A 17,136-nucleotide genomic window follows, 5' to 3' on the forward strand; every position below is an offset into this window, starting at 1 on the left:
GCATGGACAAGTCCTGCCATCCCACCCCACGTGGGGTGTTAAGCGGGGTGGGTCCAGACAGGGATACTGGGCCTGGAACCGTACAGGTCCTGCTTTGGGTGATGTCAGCCTAGGCCAGCTCTGCTTGCCAGGACTCCTGGCTCTCATCTTGTCTCAGCTCCTGGAGCATCCTTCCTCTCTCTGCAAGGGGGCAGAATTCAGCATCGTCCCCAGTCTGAGAAGAGGAAAACCTTTGGGACTTTGGGATCCTTTTTCCCTGCTTTGAGTCCCCCTGGTCCTCCCAATGGCAGCTGTTGGGGCCCCCAGACTGGTGCTTTCACCCCATCCCCCAGCACAATCTGGTATCTGGGTCCAAGACCAGCACCCAGGAGCTAGGCTCCGCACTCCTTGTCACCCAGCAAGACTAGACTTCTGCTGTCTCTTCCCCTCTGGCCCCCAGCTGAGAACAAGCTTAACTGGCAATGTTCGAGCCCCTGTGGGTGCCCAGGAGCGGGCTGGCTAAGAAGACCGGGAGGATGGGCCGCCAGCTTTTCTTGGGTCCAATGTGTGGTCCTTCCTCCTCCTCCCCACACCTAGCGGGCTCCGATTCCAGGAACCCCAAGCTCTCGGGTAGGGTGCAGAGGGCCCGGTTTCTGCTGTACTGACCAGCCCCGCTCCCCAGGTCCCCCCTGCCACCCCCGCGCCATGAACCTGCCGGTGCCGCCCCCTCCACGCCGAGTGCGGCTGAAGCCCTGGCTGGTGGCCCAGGTGAACAGCCGCCAGTACCCGGGGCTGCAGTGGGTCAACGCCGAACGCAGGCTCTTCTGCATCCCCTGGCGCCATGCCACCCGCCATGGGCCCCCGCAGGACGATGACAACACCATATTCAAGGTCAGTTACATGGTGGGGGGCGGGGGGGAGGACACCCCCAGGGTGAGGGAGGGGGGATGCCCACTGGATCCCACTACAGTCCTCTAGACTGTAAGCTTGTTGTGGGCAGGGAATGTGTCTGTTTATTGTTATACTGTACTCTCCCAAGCGCTTAGTGTAGTGCTCTGCACCTAGTAAGCGCTCACGAAATACGATCGTCTGACTGACTCTCCCGCTTCCCGCTCGTGCCCCCTCCCACGGTTCTCCGTCGCACGGCAGTACGGGTCCCAATAGGCGAGGGGGCCTCGCCCCCCCACTGCCTCAGTTTCCCTCCTCGGGGGACTGACGGCCCCGTGCCCTCCTTCCCACCCGCCCCAGGCCTGGGCCAAGGAGACGGGCAAGTACACGGAGGGGGTGGATGAGGCGGATCCGGCCAAGTGGAAGGCCAACCTGCGCTGTGCCCTGAACAAGAGCCGCGAATTCAGCCTGCTGTACGACGGGCCTCGGGACACGCCACCTCAGCCCTACAAGATCTACGAGGTCTGTGCCACCGGCCCCACCCCGCCAGGTAACCCACCCCGCCGGGGGCAAGTAAGCCCAACAGCCTCTCGCAAGGCCCAGCGGAGCGGAGCGGCTGTCCAACCCTGCCCATTGGCTCCGCTTGGCCCGGCTGTAGACCACAACTTGTGGGCAGGGAATGTGTCTGTTTATTCTTATAGTGTACTCTCCCAAGCGCTTAGTAATAATAATAATAATAATGGCATTTTTTAAGCGCTTACTATGTGCATAGCACTGTTCTAAGCGCTGGGGAGGTTACAAGGTGATCAGGTTGTCCCACGGGGGGCTCACAGCCTTCATCCCCATTTTCCAGATGAGGGAACTGAAGCAGAGACTAATAATAATAATAATAATGGCATTTATTAAGCAGTTACTATGTGCCAAGCACTGTTCAAAGCACTGGGGAGGTTACAAGGTGATCAGGTTGTCCCACGGGGGGCTCACAGGCTTCATCCCCATTTTCCAGATGAGGGAACTGAAGCGGAGACTAATACTACTAATAATAATGGCATTTATTAAGCAGTTACTATGTGCCAAGCACTGTTCTAAGCACTGGGGAGGTTACAAGGTGATCAGGTTGTCCCACGGGGGGCTCACAGGCTTCATCCCCATTTTACAGATGAGGGAACTGAAGTGGAGACTAACACTACTAATAATAATAGCATTTATTAAGCAGTTACTATGTGCGAAGCACTGTTCTAAGTGCTGAGGAGGTTACACGGTGACCAAGTTGTCCCACGGGGGGGCTCACAGGCTTCATCCCCATTTTACAGATGAGGTCATTGAGGCACAGGGAAGTGAAGTGACTTGTCCAAAGTCACACAGCTGACAGTTGGTGGAGCTGGGATTTGAACCCATGACCTCTCACTCATTCATTCAATCCTACTTATTGAGTGCTTACTGTGTGCAGAGCACTGTACTAAGCACTTGGGAAGTACAAGTTGGCAACATATAGAGATGGTCCTCAACATATAGAGATAGTACTGTGCTCTGCACACAGTAAGCACTCAAACGACAATTGAATGAATGGCTAAGACTGTAAACTCGTTGTGGGCAGGGAATATGTTTATTGTTATATTGTACTCTCCCAAGAGCTTAGTACACACAGTAAGCGCTCAATAAATATGACTGAATGAATGAAAGAGAACCTGCCCTTTGGCTGGGGTCTTTGGGAGCAAAGAGAATGAAACTAAAGTGCTGTTTTTTTCCCATTGGCCCTGGGTACCTGGCTCGGGCTCATGGAATAATGGTGTGGACATGTGTACAGGGCATAGGGTCATAGGTGTGTTGTGGGGTCTGTGTTAGCGGACAGATGTGAGTCACACTCCTGGGAGCTCACCAAGGGGGTGGATCTCGTCCGTGCTGGACTCCTCGGTCAGACGAGACAGACCAGAGGTCGCCGCAAATGTGGATGTTCAGATGCGATGACTATGATTGACTGGTCACGGGGGTGGGGCATCTGGGAAGGCTTCCCCGGGGAGGTGGCCTTGGGCCGGGACATGGAGGGGCTGGAGAGGGTGAACCACAGACCGAGGGCTACCAGGCAGCAGGCTCGACTGGATGGGAGGGCGTGGGCTTGGGGCAGAGTGAAACAGGGAGCCTAATGGTTTCTTGACTTGCCCCACAGGGTCCTTGATGGGCGAGGAGTATGGCTGTGGTCCAGGGGAGGAAGAGGAAGAAGAAGAGGAGGTGAATGTGGGCTGGAATCCCTGCCCTAGGGTTTAGTTATCCATTCCCTTCCAGAGCCTCAGTTTCCCCACTGCCACCCGAGTTCAGGGACCCTGTGGATGGGGCTCGGAGATGTCCTGTCATTCCAGCCTCTGCTCTCTCCTGTCTTCAAACCTTGAGGTTGGGAGAAGTTTCCAAGGTCAACATGTCCATTCTTCTGGTTCTGGGCAGTCTGGCGCCGAATCCACCCCAGGCCTGCCGGGGTACCTCCCGTCCCCGCCCCGAGGACCCGGCCTTTCCCTGTGCACTGGGAGCTGAGAGGATGCGGTCTCTCTGACGCTCACGGAGTCCCAAGAAAGACATTCACTCACTCCTTTCTGATCTAACCACAAGCTGCCCTGCTGCAGTCCACCTCCTCTTGTGTGTCCTCAAGGGGAGACGATCACCCCCGCCTCTGGATACTAACCATTTCTCTACCGAGGGTGGTTGAGAACTTTTATTCTGGTTTAAAAAATCCTCACGAGACTGACCTTTCTGGGCAGTCCACCCTTTGGCCATTGGTACTCTCCCAGCTCCGCACATCTCCCCCTCTCCCCAACCTGGATCTGGGCCCTCACCCTGGGGCCTGGCTAAACCAAAAGGGTGGGGAGGAGTCTGTGGCCGGGTCCCGGTACTTGGACTTTAATAATCTCCCTTCTGCCCCTCTTCTCCCTCAGCTGCAGCAAATGCTACCAACTCTGAGTATCACAGGTGAGGAAGGGATGGTGGGAGCTGGAGGAGGGAGGAAGGGGAATGGGAGAGTTCCACCCTGAGCCGGAGGAACCGATGCCTTGACTCTTCCCCTCTCTGCAGACCAGGGCCAGGTCCCAGTCCCGGTCCCGGCTATGCAGCCCTACCCCTGGCTGAAGCACGAGCTGAAATGGCCGCCCGGCTACGAGCCGCCCTTGGGTTTGGGCCCCTCCCCTGCTGCGGCGGCGGCCCTGGCCCTTCCCCCTGGACCCCCTGCTGGCTTCGGGGAGCTGCTTCCAGGGGGCTTGCCAGGCCTGGAGCCCGGACCCCTGGGCTCCAACCCCGCTCCTCCTGCGGAACAGTTGCTGCCGGACCTCCTGGTCAGCCCGCACATGCTCCCACGTAAGGCCCGCCGAGCTGGGAGTGGGTGGGGCCCAGGGATCGGTGACAAGGCCCGGGGTGGGTGGCAGGCAGAGCCCCCCGGTTCCTGGGCCAATGTGAACCACTTGTCCTGAAACGGACTGGGTGGTACTGAAATTCCGGGCTCCGTCTCACCACCCCTAACGTCTAAGGGTTTCCCCCACCCTGCCCAGGGTGAATCAGAGGGCCCTCCCTGGGGATGGGACAGTGGGCCAGGACTTCTGGGGGGTAGTGGGCCAGGGTCAGTGGGCCACCGGGCCTTGGAGGGGGGATCAGGAGCGAAGCACTCACGGGGCCCCCCGCGGGGCCTGTCCCTTCCCCCAGTGACCGACCTGGAGATCAAGTTCCAGTACCGGGGCCGGCCGCCCCGCGCCCTGACCATCAGCAACCCCCACGGCTGCCGCCTCTTCTACAGCCAACTGGAGGCCACGCAGGAGCAGGTGGAGCTGTTCGGGCCCGTGAGCCTGGAGCAGGTACGCTTCCCCGGCCCCGAGGACATCCCCAGCGACAAGCAGCGCTTCTACACCCTCCAGCTGCTGGACGTGCTGGACCGGGGGCTGATCCTGCAGCTGCAGGGCCAGGACCTGTACGCCGTCCGCCTCTGCCAGTGCAAGGTGTTCTGGAGCGGCCCCTGCGCCAAGCCCGACCACCCCGGCCCCAACCCCATCCAGCGCGAGAGGAAGACCAAGCTCTTCAGCCTCGAGCAGTTCCTCAACGGTGAGGCCCGGATCCCCCTCCTGCTTCCCGGCCCCCTGACCCACCGACGGCCCACCCCTCTCCCCTCTGACCCCAAGGCCTGTCTCCTGCTCTAGCTCTGCTCTCCCCTCTCCTCTCCCCTGCACGTGGGCCAGGAACTGGCGTTAGGGTCTCGGCTGAGAGCTGGGCCTCGGCCCCTGCCTCCTTCTCCGCAGAACTCATCCTGTTCCAGAAGGGCCAGGTGCCCACCCCGCCGTCCTTTGAGATCTTCTTCTGCTTTGGCGAGGAGTGGCCGGATCTCAAGCCGCGGGAGAAGAAACTCATCACCGTGCAGGTAGGCGGGGCCCGTGGCCCCCTCCCCCTCTGCTCGGCCACCCCCATCCTCCCCCGACCGGCTCTTGCGGCCTGGTCCTCGGGTTCCTCGATTCGAGCCCCCGACCGCTCCCTCTCCCCTACCCCAGGGCCCCCCCCGTTCTGCCCCCTGAGCCACCGCTGGTCTCCCCAGGTGGTGCCCGTGGCAGCCCGGCTGCTGCTGGAGATGTTCTCGGGGGAGCTGTCCTGGTCGGCCGACAGCATCCGGCTTCAGATCTCCAACCCGGACCTCAAGGACAGGATGGTGGAGCAGTTCAAGGAGCTGCACCAGATCTGGCAGTCGCAGCAGCGGCTGCAGCCCACCCCAGCTGGACCCTCGAGCCAGGACGCGGGCACGGGACCCTGGCCCATGCACCCAGCGGGCATGCGCTAGGATTGCCGCTGGCATCGCCTCCCTCTTCTCGCTCGGCCGTGCCCACCGGCCTGCCTCTCCTCAACTCATGCCGAGGTGCCAACGGGATGCAGGCCCCTCCCCACCTTGGCCTTCCGGAGTCCTGCTGAGAACCTGCAAGCTGCCCTGGGGAGGAGAGGACAGGCCAGGACAGGACCGGACAGGAGGCCCAGCCCCGGCACGACAGCTGGGATCACCACTCTGGCTGCTGGGGTAGGTGATGGAGGCTCCAGGGAAGAGCCAGGGTGGATGGGGCAGGGCCTCGGAGCTGCCGCCGCCACCGCTAACTTGGGGAGCGCCACTCCCAGTGGGTGCCACCTTGCACCTGGGGGGAATTGCTAGTGGTGTCGGTCCAGAGAAGCCCCGATTGCCCCCGCTCCCCGACTCCGGGGCTGTAGCGCTGCCCTCTCTCAGCTGCACGAGGTGCAAGTGGCTGGGACATCCCAAGTAGGGGTGCAAACTGCAGGGATGGTTTCTGGTAGAGGGCAGGGGTCCCCTCACATGGCCCTCTGAGCCGCCCCGGTCTCCCTGAGGCAAAGGGGAAGCTGAGGACAGGTTCCTCCAGCTGGCTACAAGTAGCTGCCCTAGGGGCAGGGGACCACGGGACTGGTTATGGGGCCTGAGCTGCTTTGTTAAATAAACTTCCTTAGACTTGCCCCTCTGCGTGTGTCTTCCTCCACCCTGGGGACTGCTGAGCTGGTCACGGTCTTGGGTGGAGACTTTGCTCAGCCCCTCCAACTCCACAGCAAACACGGTTCCCTCTTCCTGCCCCCCCCCCCCCCCAAAGACGTTGAGGGATAAGTCTCTATGGAAAGCCCTCTGCAATCTTCAGTGAGAATAGTTCCAGGGCCTGACAGCCGCTTCCCTGCCAATCGCCACGTGCACCAGGGGCCGGAGAGCAGGACAGTGTGGAGAACCTAGAGGAAAGGTGCTAAGAAGCCTGACGGCCGCACAGTGCAATGCCCCTGGTCCTTCGCTCCTCAGGGCGGAGTTTCCTGACGGGATAAGAAAGTGCGACTGACTAAAGGAGCCCAAACAATCGCAGAACAGACTTAACATGCAGGGCTGAGGCCACTTCAAGCCAGTTTTTCTATTCGGAAATGCAGAAAGCTTTCTCCATCATGGCCTCTGCTCAGATACTTCACTGATGGAGCCCCATCCCCCACAAGGAGGGATGGGGCTGGGCCTAGCTGCTCTTGCGATGAGTCCCTCTGGGCCCCAATTTCCCCGTTTCCCCTCAGAGGGGGAACAGAAACACCATCTAGTTGCAGTGCAGGGGGGGCTTCCTCGTTGCAGCCGGGCTAGGGGCCGTAGCCCAGCCTGCTTTGGTGCCTGACGTGGTTGCCCCTACCCAGGGGTTGGGTCAGCTGGGATGTGGGGTTCCCCCCACCCCCCCGCCACCCCCCCAATCTCCTGGGATGGCCAGAGGACCCGTCACGGGCCATTGCCGGGCCCGCAGCCTCGGTGGTAACCGCAGGCCGGCCGGGACGAGGCGGGGCAGTCCCCGCCCCGTGGGCAGACGGGCACAACAAGAAGTCGAAGCGGAAGAATAAGAGCTTAGATTTTTTTTTTTATTTTTTTCTGTTGTTGTTTTTTCAGTTGATTTTGTTGTTGTTTTGTTCTCGAGATGGCTACAACACCAGACGGAACAGTGCGCGCTCCCGCTCTAGGCCGACAGCGGAGCCGGCTCGCATTGCTTTGAAAGATTAAGATCGGGTTTGGCACCCTCCCTTCCCTCCCCCATTCCCAAACCTTGGAATAAAAGCGTCAGCCCCGTAAAACACATTGTTGTATCTCCCCCACCCTGCCTTCTCTCTCCAAAATTTAAGAAAAAAAAAAAACTTTCAAATTAAAAAAAAAATATTTTAAAAAGAGAAAATATATATATAATATATATATAATACTCCCCTGATTTTGAGCTCTTGTCTCCATGAGGCTGACAGGGACCTGGTGTCTGAGTGGGGCCGGGACTGGGGTGGCCCAGCTCCCTGATCCTCGTCCCTTGTCTGATCACCGTAGGGGAAAGAGGTGGAAGGCAGGAGAAACTCATTTCCGTTTGGTGTATTTCAAAAATAATAATAATAATAAAAACAAAAAAAACTAAACACCTGAAAGATGTTTCCCACCCCCCTCCACTGCAGCAATTTGGTTTATTCTTTCAAATTCCCACGTTTTTAAGTAATCTGCTTTTTTCATTTCATTTCACAGAAAGTTCATTACTTTTATCGTATTCTGTGGTTGGTTTTCATTCCTTTTTGTTCTTCTAAATGCTGCCAGGCAAACGTTTCCGGTCTTGTTCCGCTTCATTTGTTTTTCCTTTTTTTTTTTTCTTTTTAAAGTTTTTTCTTTTTCCTTTTTTAAAACGAGTCCGACAGGAAACCAGCTTCCCATGGTGCCAACGCAGGCTGCAGCCATCTTGTCCGAGCGCTGTGATTTGCCCTCTGCCCCCAGAACTGCCCTAGGGAGCTGGGCCTCTTCCCCCGGGGCTCCTTGGGCGCGCGTGAAAGCCCCTTCACCACGATGGAAGGCTTCTGGTTGCGGGGGGACACATTCTTGTTTTCGGTTTTCTCCTGTCTTCTAATGCGAAAAGACATTCCTGGGGACAGGGAGGGAGAGAAACGGCAAGGCAATCGGCATCAGCCCCTGGCTGTTGGTGGCGAGCATTTTTAGACTGTTGGGTAGGGACTGTCTCCATGTGTTGCCAACTTGTACTTCCCAAGCGCTTACTACAGTGCGCTGCACACGGTAAGCGCTCAATAAATACGATTGACTGATTTTCCAATGTACGCTGCCAGTCAGCATAGGGAGCAGGCGGGCACTACGGCCAACGGCCACTTCCAGGGACCTCCAGGGCCACCCCTGCCCCGGTAACTGGCTTGTGGCATCCTCCCCCTCACTTTGTGTTTCCTATTGCCCTCGGCCGGGAAAGGCCTTTAACTTGGGGCGGGTGCCTAAGTTCCCCCAAGAAGTTCTGCTTCTCCATTAAGGAAATCATCCCCTTAAAAGAGGAGAAAAGGGCTGCCCGGTAATGGTTGGCGGAGACCGTAAACCCACCTCAGAGGCCTTGCTGTGGGCTGCCCTGGGAAGGCTTAAGTTAGCAGGCCACAAGCCCAGCAGTTCCTAGAGCACAGGCAGAGTCCTCGGAAAGTCCTCGCCCTCACCCACCATCCTCCTTTTGCACCTCGACTCTCTAGATGCTTTCCATCAGTCACGCAAACAGTTGAGAGGTAGATCCCGACTGTGCAGATATGGGAAACGCAGCAGCTGGGACTCGAGGGGTCCTTTAATTGGAACTGCAGATCAACTACATTGTAGCTTGTTTTGGGTCCCGACAGGGGAAGTTCAAAAGACTGGACATCTCGACTGGTCTAGGGCACGGACAGACAGATTTACCCCTTCCGTCCCCCGCCAAAGGGCACCCGGGAAGGAGCTGAGCAGGTTTTGAGTGAATGCCGGGGACTCCAGCTGCCCCCCGCAACTTGCACCGGGGGACTGGGTATCGCCTGTGTGGCTCCTGGAAAGGTCACCCCACGTGCGAGAGCCCCCCAGAAAGGCCAGACACTGCTCTCTCACCAGTGGGACCACCAGTGGCACCACTCAACTCACCTGGGGACAGGCACGGTACAGGAGTGCAAGCTATCGAAACAGTCTGGTGAAGTCCCGCAAGGCCCAGCAAACTTGTTTACATTCCTCAGCACTGGAAAGGAAGAGAGAGGTGGCAATCAAATTTGGCGGACTGTGAGGTTGAAGGGCCCAGGCCAGGGCCCATGGATGGAGAAGCCATGCTACAGCGGGTGTGGGGCTTGGTTTTCTGCCTCCAAGCACCCCGTTGTGATTTCCCTTCTGCTTCTCTCACCTGGGCGCCGGCTCTGGCTGAAAAGGTCCGGCAGCTGAGTCGGTACCAATCCCTGATTTTCTAGTTGAACAAGCTGCATTTTGGGGGGCAGGGAGGGTGAGAGAGTGAGTGTGTATGTGTTGGGGGGGGGGAATAAGGAGGAGGAAGGGAGGAGGAGGAAGTGGGATCCGTCCTCAGGCAAACACTTGAGATGCCTGTGTAGCATGTCAGCAGCGCACTGGGCCAGGAGATGATTCTAACCCAGCCCTACTGCTTTCATACCACTCCCGGGCTCACGAGTACCACTGGGGCACTGGAGCCAAGCCAAGATTCTCCCTCTTTCCCGGGCACTGTGACAAAGAGCTGTTTTAGCATCGGCCCCACGTGGGTAAGGGAGAATCCCCTTGTGAGCTCTTCCTCCAGCTCTGCCCGTATCATCCCAGGGCACCAGCACAGCCGAACACCATTCGTGAAGCCAGAAAGTAGGGACAAAGGGACCAGGATGCCTTAGAGCCTCCGACCATCAGGGCCACTGTCACAAACAGGGATTTAGGGCCATCTCCCTCCTGCCTCTCCTTCCCCTGGAAACCCAACCAGGAAACTTTCGTTTTTATGGGACTCGTGCCATTATGCTCTTCCTGGATTTAATAAGCGGCCGTAAAAGCGTTTAATTTCGGGGCAGTTTCCAAATCAATAATAATAAGGGTTTGGTCGGCATTGGGGTTGACCGAGAACAGATTCATGCCGCCAGCTGGGTTGGGGGAGCGGCTGTGTGGTTTAGCGGTTAGAACAAAGAACCCAGGCCGGCAAAACCCTGGATTCCAAGGCTGCGCTGCTCTGACTCAGATTCTGCCTGGAGAGACCTCGACTTCCTGTTCTGCCCGAGCCGCGGGGTTCCCACTCTTCCAGGTCGGGGTCTCAGCCTTCCCCAGCAGGCTCTGCTCCTAGCCTTTTTCAAAACCTCCTGGCCTCTCACACGCAGGGGCAGGAAGGGAGAAACTGTGGCGCTCGGGGAGTAAAAAACGGGGCTGGAAACCGTGCCCATTTTTTCACCAAATTAAAAACCACCACCCTACTTGCTGAATGGCCAAAGTCCTTCTGCTCCTTGGAATTCCCTGGCTAAACGTGGGAAAAGATGAGCTACCTGCGGTCACCCCTATCCCAGTCTCTAAAAGAGACACTGTTCCAGGTAGTCACCAGTTTTCTGCCCTGTGGCGGGAAGCAAGCGATGAGAATGGTTACCAAATCCTTCTTGGAAAGAGAGGTCTAGGGCAGTGGTTCCCCAGTGTTTTCCCATCAGGGGTCCTTCAGGTAGCCGACTCCCATTCACTCCCTTCACTCACTCAGGTAGCCACTTCCTTTCTGGTCTTGAATGCCACATTTCCAGTCATGCCCAATAGTTCTTAATCCTCACCAAGTCCCCAGGCCCCTTCTTGTCCCCTAGCCCAATTTTGCCCTCCAAATAGATAACCCCTCGCAACAACTCCACTCCTCAACACTTCCCATCCCAATCCCCGGCCCTTTAACCCCCTGCCTGGCCAGAAAGACAAGAAGCTCTCCTCTCTCTGTCCTGGTGGGAAGGGACAGGGCGACGAGAAGGAGACAAGGAGTCTAGGAGACAAGAGGCCCCGACGGGCTGCCGGGGCCGGATGGCCGAAAAAGCTGGGGAATTCGCCACCGCCGCTTCAAAGACAGGCTGGGGCTTGCTGAAATGAAACTGAACCAGTTCACCCTCCCTGATAGGATGGCAAACACAAGGCACGTTGAGGCAGGACCTGCAGGACCTTAAGACCAAGACAGGGGGACTGAGTCACAGAGCCACGGGCTCAAAGGCGGCCAGTAGGCTGGGGAAAGCCAATTAATTCTGGCAGGTCCGGAATCCCGAGCCTTTTCTGGCTCTAGAACCCCACCGGGACTTGCCCGGTTCAGCCGCGCTCCCTCGCCATGATGTCACGGCCCTGTACGGGAGCCGCCAAACTCGTTTAGCCAAGAAAGATCAAGGGAAGCCCAGGCTGCAAGCCGGGGCATCTTGCAGTCGCTGAGTGAGTGGAGAAAGCCCTTTACCAAGGGGCTTGTTTTGGTGAACCCCCAATCTCGGGGTGATGCTCGCATCCCCTGGATTGAATCAATGAGGCGATCTCTCACCCTGTGACTCCTACACCAGCTCTTTACCCCATAAGCCAAGGCTAGGGAGGTGGCGGGGAGAGGAGGGACGGCAGCGAAGAGGAGGAAGAGGTGGAGGATGGAGAGATTTAAACCGAAGAGTGTGCGTGGGTGGGTGACCGTCCCAGTTAGTCCAGAGAGAGAAGTCCCGAGGCAGACTCTGTGGAGAGTGTTCTAACCCACCCAACAACTGCCCGAGTCTACCCTCAGGGCAGGCTCCGGCCTCTTTACATTGACACTTTGTTTAAAAAAGGCAGAAGGAGGTGGGGGCGGAGGATGTGGGGGATACGGGTTAACTTTTGTCCTTAGGTTGCCCCCGTTTTGGTGCCCTCTCGTTAGGCAGTCCCTGTTGGCAAACTCCAACCTGGCCCCTCAGCCGGCCACTGTCGCCTCAGCCCACGGGGGAATAGGGTCTGGGAGTTTGCACCAAGCCCAGAGCAGGATGAGCGCATTAAATTAGCTTTCCACCCCAATCGCCTCACATCCGCTCCCCGTTCTCGGTGAGAATCGAGAAATCCTCGTGAGCCGGTGTGGCCCGACCCCATCTGCCGGAGTGGACCGGGAAGAACCCCTTTCCCCCAACTGTCCCAGAAGACATAAATGGGAGAGGCACTCTTCAATGATAACCAGGAAGAGGCCCCGTCCCCCAACACAGAACACATCCTCGGTTGGCCCCCGTAGCTAGTCCGGGGGCCCGGCCACACTCCAAGAGCCAAAAGCAGTGACACCATGGGGGCAGGCAAAGGGCACGCTGCCCTGATGGGTTTCGGAACGAGTGAGCGATGTGCCAGCATACAGCCAGAGCCACCTCCAGCCCACCTCACCTGTCGCGTCTCCCCTGCCCGCACTCACTCACCTTGTGACCTGCTTGTGGAAGTCGGTAAGCTGCTTGTGTGTAACCGTGACAGCCCCTCCGGTTGTTTCCTTTGGTAAACCCTTCAGAGAATTCTCTAGCCATCGGCAAAACGTCTGCGGGGTGCGGGAGCCAGGGAGGGGGAGGCGGGTGGGAAGGAGGAGAAGAAGAAAAGAGGGGAGAAATGAAAAAGATGCTAAATGGGGTATATTCCCCCACTGGGCTCTATGAGAACCAGCAAAGGCTGGTGGATTTCCGTTGAGACCTCCCCACACTGGACATACCACGGGAGATGCTTTAAGATGGACCGTCCCCATTTGGACATGACCTCTGAAGTGGGTGAGGGGCTGTGCTGCTCGTTCTGGTAATCCCCCGCCCCCCCCGCCCCCAGACACCAGGCAGGTGGAGCTCCACCTGGAGAGCTGCATGAGCTTTGCCCCACCACCAAGTCACTTCCCAGTCTTGAAAATCCCCTCCAACGGAAGGGCAAAGAAGTAGAAGCTCTAAGTATAAAGGGTCAAAGGGCGGGCGACCCTCAGACCCACTCCATAATCCTAGAGTCCTAGTGCAAGGAGAAATCTATATGAGGCCCTCCGCCCTCCCCCCACCCCTGTGCTTCTAAACAGACTGTTCCCTAACTCCCCCTCCTTCCTGCCTACCCACTAGGTCAGAGCAGGCTTGATCTCTACCCTGATATCTCTTGTCTGCTGTTATTCCGCCCATTTCCTCCCATCCAGTTCTCAGGGGAGATGGGGAGCAGCTGGCTACCTCCCTCTGCCCAGGGCTCCCAGTCTGCCCCCACCCTTAACCCCCTCCTTTCCTGGCTTCTCATCGTTTCACTGAGCTCTTCTGGCTCCTCTCCGGATCTCCCCCCAACTCACGAAGTGTGAGCTCCACCTGTGAATGTGTGAAAACCGTGTGCAATCTCCTATCGGCCAGGGTTAGCCATCGATGCCAAACACACAGCCCTTTCCATATGAGGCCACCTAGAGAAGGCTGCCAGGCCCGGGGAGCACTCCATGCGGGGAGAAGCTTGGGTCCTAAGATATCCCAACAGAACCAGGGCTAGGAAGGGCACCAGGGAAGAGCTGCCCTGCACAGTGTGGCCCTCACAGGAACTGCCCCAGGACCCTGCCGTGCCAAGAGACAAGCTCGTTCAGGGGGAAAACAGAAAATGGAGCTATCGAGAGTAATTTGGCACTTCTGATAATGCTGAGCCTAGGGTAATAATAACAGTAATAATAGTAGCAGTGGTAGCAACAGTATTTGTTAAGCACTTATTACGTGCCAAATACCATACTACTAGATAATCAGGCTGGACACAATCCCGGCCCCAGATGGGGCTCAGAATTGAAGTAGGAGGGAGTAGGATTTAATCCCCATTTTATAGATGAGGTAGCTGAAGCACAGAGAAGTTAAGTGACTTTACCAAAATCACCTAGCAGACAAGTGGCAGGGCTGAGAAACAGGTCCTCTGACTCCCAAGCCCATATGCTCTTTCCACCAGGAAACCCTACTTCCCAGAAACTAGTCCTGGCTCCACAAGCGTTCCCTCCCAACTCCGTCCACCCTTCTCACTACCACCGTGCCGCCTCTAGCCCTTCCCCGAACCTTGGCTGGCCCTGAGGGAGATGGGAATCAGCAGCCAACTCCCTGGACAAAAACCATACTCGACCCTTGCCAGTCTGTCCATAGCAGCTGCAAGCCTGGGACTGTAACCTGGCCTTTGGGGACACTGCCCTATGTCTCCCGCTTCAGGTCGATCCCTGCCCCTCGGGACACACCCACACCCGGTGGCTGGGGAACAATGCGAATAGCGTGATAAAAACGTTTGGGCAGTTCGCGCCAATCCTAGCTGAAGACTCATTAGGGCAGTAGTGGGGAGGTCACCCTCCCTTTGGTTTCACGGGAAGCAGAGAGGCGTCGAGGGAATCAACAAGCTTCCACCCGCCTCCTGAACGTACAAGGCCCCCCTGGGGCTCCACTGATCACCCGGTACCACGATGTCCTAACTGGGCTCTGTCCCCAGGAGCCAGTGTCTGCTAGGAACTGAGCAAGAGAGACAGAGAGAGAGAGAGAGAGAGAGAGAGAGCAAGTCTTCCAAGGCCAACCCCCGTTAGGTCGTCTTACCGGTCTGTCGACTTGCATGATCTCCCAGAGCACTTCGGCCACATCCGGCAGGGTGTACGGGGGCAGGCAGAAACAGCACGTGTGCAGCAGCTGGCTCACAAGTTGCTGTCCGAGCTGGTTCATTACTTGTCCGATCAGCTCTTTCCGCAGCTCAAAGTCCTCTTCGTGCTAAAGAGAACCAAAGGTGGCCGGGTGAGCACTCTCCAACCCCCTCAAAGATGGAGCTCCGCTCCTTCCTCTCCCAGCCCATTTCTTTGCATCCAGGGATACAGGGACCCTGCTGCCCAAACTCTCCCCTTCTGCCCACCACACTCTTAGGCTAGGGGCGAAGGTCAACCAATTAATCGTGGTATCTAACGACTCAGTTTCCAGGGGAAGAACCCCGAGCCTCCAAGGAGGCCCAAACCCCCATCAGCAGGCGGGCTGTGGATAATCAGCCTGGAGGCCAAAATCAGAGCCCTTCTGTAAGCATGACTGGTGAGGGGGAAGCAGGAGTGAACCAAGGGTGAGGAACAGGAAAGGAGAGCAGAGGCCTTTCCCACTCTTCTGGGAAAGGCCTCCTTCCTCAACAGAATCCTGGCTTGGGAGTTGGAGAAGGAAGTACGTACATCATTGGCCACCCCAGAGTGGATGAGATCACGCAAGAACTTCATGACGCTGCAGTTGGCGTCCCGGTGGTCGAGGGTGGTGCAGGCGATGGCCCACTGCAGGATGGGAATGACCACCTGACTCCTCAACAGGGTGACCGGACTGCGCTGGATAAACCTGGAGGGGGAAGAAGAGAGGGGCTAGGTACAGAACGCCGGCATGACACAAATGGGGTCGATGGTGCCAAAAACCACTGAAAACTTAAAAGATCTTGGTCCACATAACCCAACGGGGACAACCCAGAACCTTGAATCTCGGCTCTCCCTTGAGTAGCAGAAGTCATTTCAGATGAGGGACCAGTTTGTTTGCTATGCTATTTAAGTGCTTACAATGTGTCAGGCACTGTTCTGAGTGCTAGGGTAGAATCGAGAAGTGGGTTGGACACGGTCCCTGCCCGACCTGGGGCTCACAGTTGAAGTAGGAGGGAGTTTCTGCTGTCACAATGACCACTTTTTGTATACACTACTATCCAGGAAGGTTCTCCCCAAGAGGTCATGGGGGGTGGAGGACACTGCCGATTTTGGTTAAAAAAAACCAAAAAACAACCAACAGGGCTCAGAATGAATTCCAGAATGATTCAAAAGTAGATCAGTTCTGGGCTAAACCCAAGTCTTGGGAGATTCCCCCAAAATCCATAATGCAAATCCCAGTTGAAGGGCCCCTGCAGATTCCCAATGATCTCATCTTACCTATCTGCTCTCTTTGCCTGTTTCTCCCTAACCCTACCTCCCACTCTCAAATCTCTTGCCTCAGCCCCCTCGCTCCCGCTGTACCCAGGGCTTGGAACTCCCCCTGATCAAAATCCATCAGACCACAGCCCTCCCCAAATTCAAAGCCTACCTCCTCCATCAGGCCATTCCAAATTAATTCTCATTAGCCACCCCTGGCAGCTATGTACCTATTTGTACCCAGTCTCTCATTATAAATGCTTATTCATTTAAGAAGAAGCAGTGTGGCTCAGTGGAAAGAGCATAGGCTTTGGAGTCAGAGGTCATGGGTTTGAATCCCTGCTCCGCCACATGTCAGCTGTCTGACCTTGGGCAAGTCGCTTAACTTCTCTGAGCCTCAGTTCCCTCATCTGTAAAATGGGGATTAAGACTGTGAGCCCCACGTGGGACAACCTGATCACTTTGTACCCCCCCAGCGCTTAGAACAGTGCTTTGCACATAGTAAGCGCTGAACAAATGCCAACATTATTATTATTATTATTATTAAACTCTCCATTCAATTACTTATTTTAATTATTCTTTTTGCAAATACATTTACTGTCTGTCCGCCCCCTTCGGAGTGAAAGCTCCTTGTGGGCAGGAAATGGGTACAGTCAGTGCACCCAGTGGGCCCTCAAATACAACCACTACTGCTGCTGTGACAGAGATAACAATAACAATAACGCTTACTATGTGCCAAGCACTGTTCTAAGCACTGGAGTAAATAAAAGGTTGTCAGGTTGTCCGTCTGTGTGGGGCTCACAGTCTTAATAAATATGTTTGTACATATTTATCACTCCATCTATTTATTTATTTTACTTGTACATATCTATTCTATTTCTTTTATTTTGTTAATATGTTTTGTTTTGTTCTCTGTCTCCCCCTTCTAGACTGTGAGCCCACTGTTGGGTAGGGATCGTCTCTATATGTTGCCAACTTGTACTTCCCAAGCGCTTAGTACAGTGCTCTGCACACAGTAAGCGCTCAATAAATACGATTGATTGATTAATCCCCATTTTACAGATGAGGTAACTGAAGCACAGAGAAGTGACTTACCCAAAGTCACACAGCTGACAAGTGGTGGGATTAGAACCCACTACCTCTGACTCCCAAGCCC

The 17,136-nt window shown here is 56.3% G+C and overlaps 2 protein-coding genes across 3 annotated transcripts in view; one reads left to right on the forward strand and one right to left on the reverse strand.

Annotated features, from left to right (window-relative positions):
• The first annotated feature begins 669 nt into the window (after positions 1–669).
• Positions 670–6,338, forward strand: IRF5 (interferon regulatory factor 5). Its single transcript, XM_038752441.1, has 8 exons — positions 670–870; positions 1,228–1,417; positions 3,035–3,096; positions 3,792–3,825; positions 3,928–4,206; positions 4,549–4,941; positions 5,136–5,254; positions 5,426–6,338. Exons 1-8 carry the CDS (start codon positions 685–687, stop codon positions 5,663–5,665), a joined length of 1,503 nt encoding a protein of 500 aa, XP_038608369.1. The 5' UTR covers positions 670–684; the 3' UTR covers positions 5,666–6,338.
• A 907-nt stretch (positions 6,339–7,245) lies between these two features.
• TNPO3 (transportin 3) overlaps positions 7,246–17,136 on the reverse strand; it is a 72,533-nt gene continuing 62,642 nt past the window's right edge. For both annotated transcript variants that reach the window (XM_038752493.1, XM_038752492.1), the window contains exons 19-23: positions 15,273–15,429; positions 14,665–14,832; positions 12,538–12,650; positions 9,290–9,380; positions 7,246–8,279 (exon numbers count right to left, since the gene is read on the reverse strand). In XM_038752493.1, the coding sequence (XP_038608421.1) occupies positions 9,320–9,380; positions 12,538–12,650; positions 14,665–14,832; positions 15,273–15,429 (499 nt within the window). In that variant the 3' untranslated portion in view covers positions 7,246–8,279; positions 9,290–9,319. The remainder of the gene's footprint in view (positions 8,280–9,289; positions 9,381–12,537; positions 12,651–14,664; positions 14,833–15,272; positions 15,430–17,136) is intronic.

Source organism: Tachyglossus aculeatus, chromosome 10, assembly GCF_015852505.1.
Source record: "Tachyglossus aculeatus isolate mTacAcu1 chromosome 10, mTacAcu1.pri, whole genome shotgun sequence".
NCBI classification, from domain to species: domain Eukaryota; kingdom Metazoa; phylum Chordata; class Mammalia; order Monotremata; family Tachyglossidae; genus Tachyglossus; species Tachyglossus aculeatus.

Excerpts from the sequence above, each read along its gene's own strand:
- IRF5 (XM_038752441.1), top strand. The coding sequence starts at position 685 with ATGAACCTGCCGGTGCCGCCCCCTCCACGCCGAGTGCGGCTGAAGCCC. Across the intron at positions 1,418-3,034 it reads CACCGGCCCCACCCCGCCAG|GGTCCTTGATGGGCGAGGAG; the intron begins GTAACCCACCCC and ends CTTGCCCCACAG. Across the intron at positions 3,826-3,927 it reads ACCAACTCTGAGTATCACAG|ACCAGGGCCAGGTCCCAGTC; the intron begins GTGAGGAAGGGA and ends CCCTCTCTGCAG.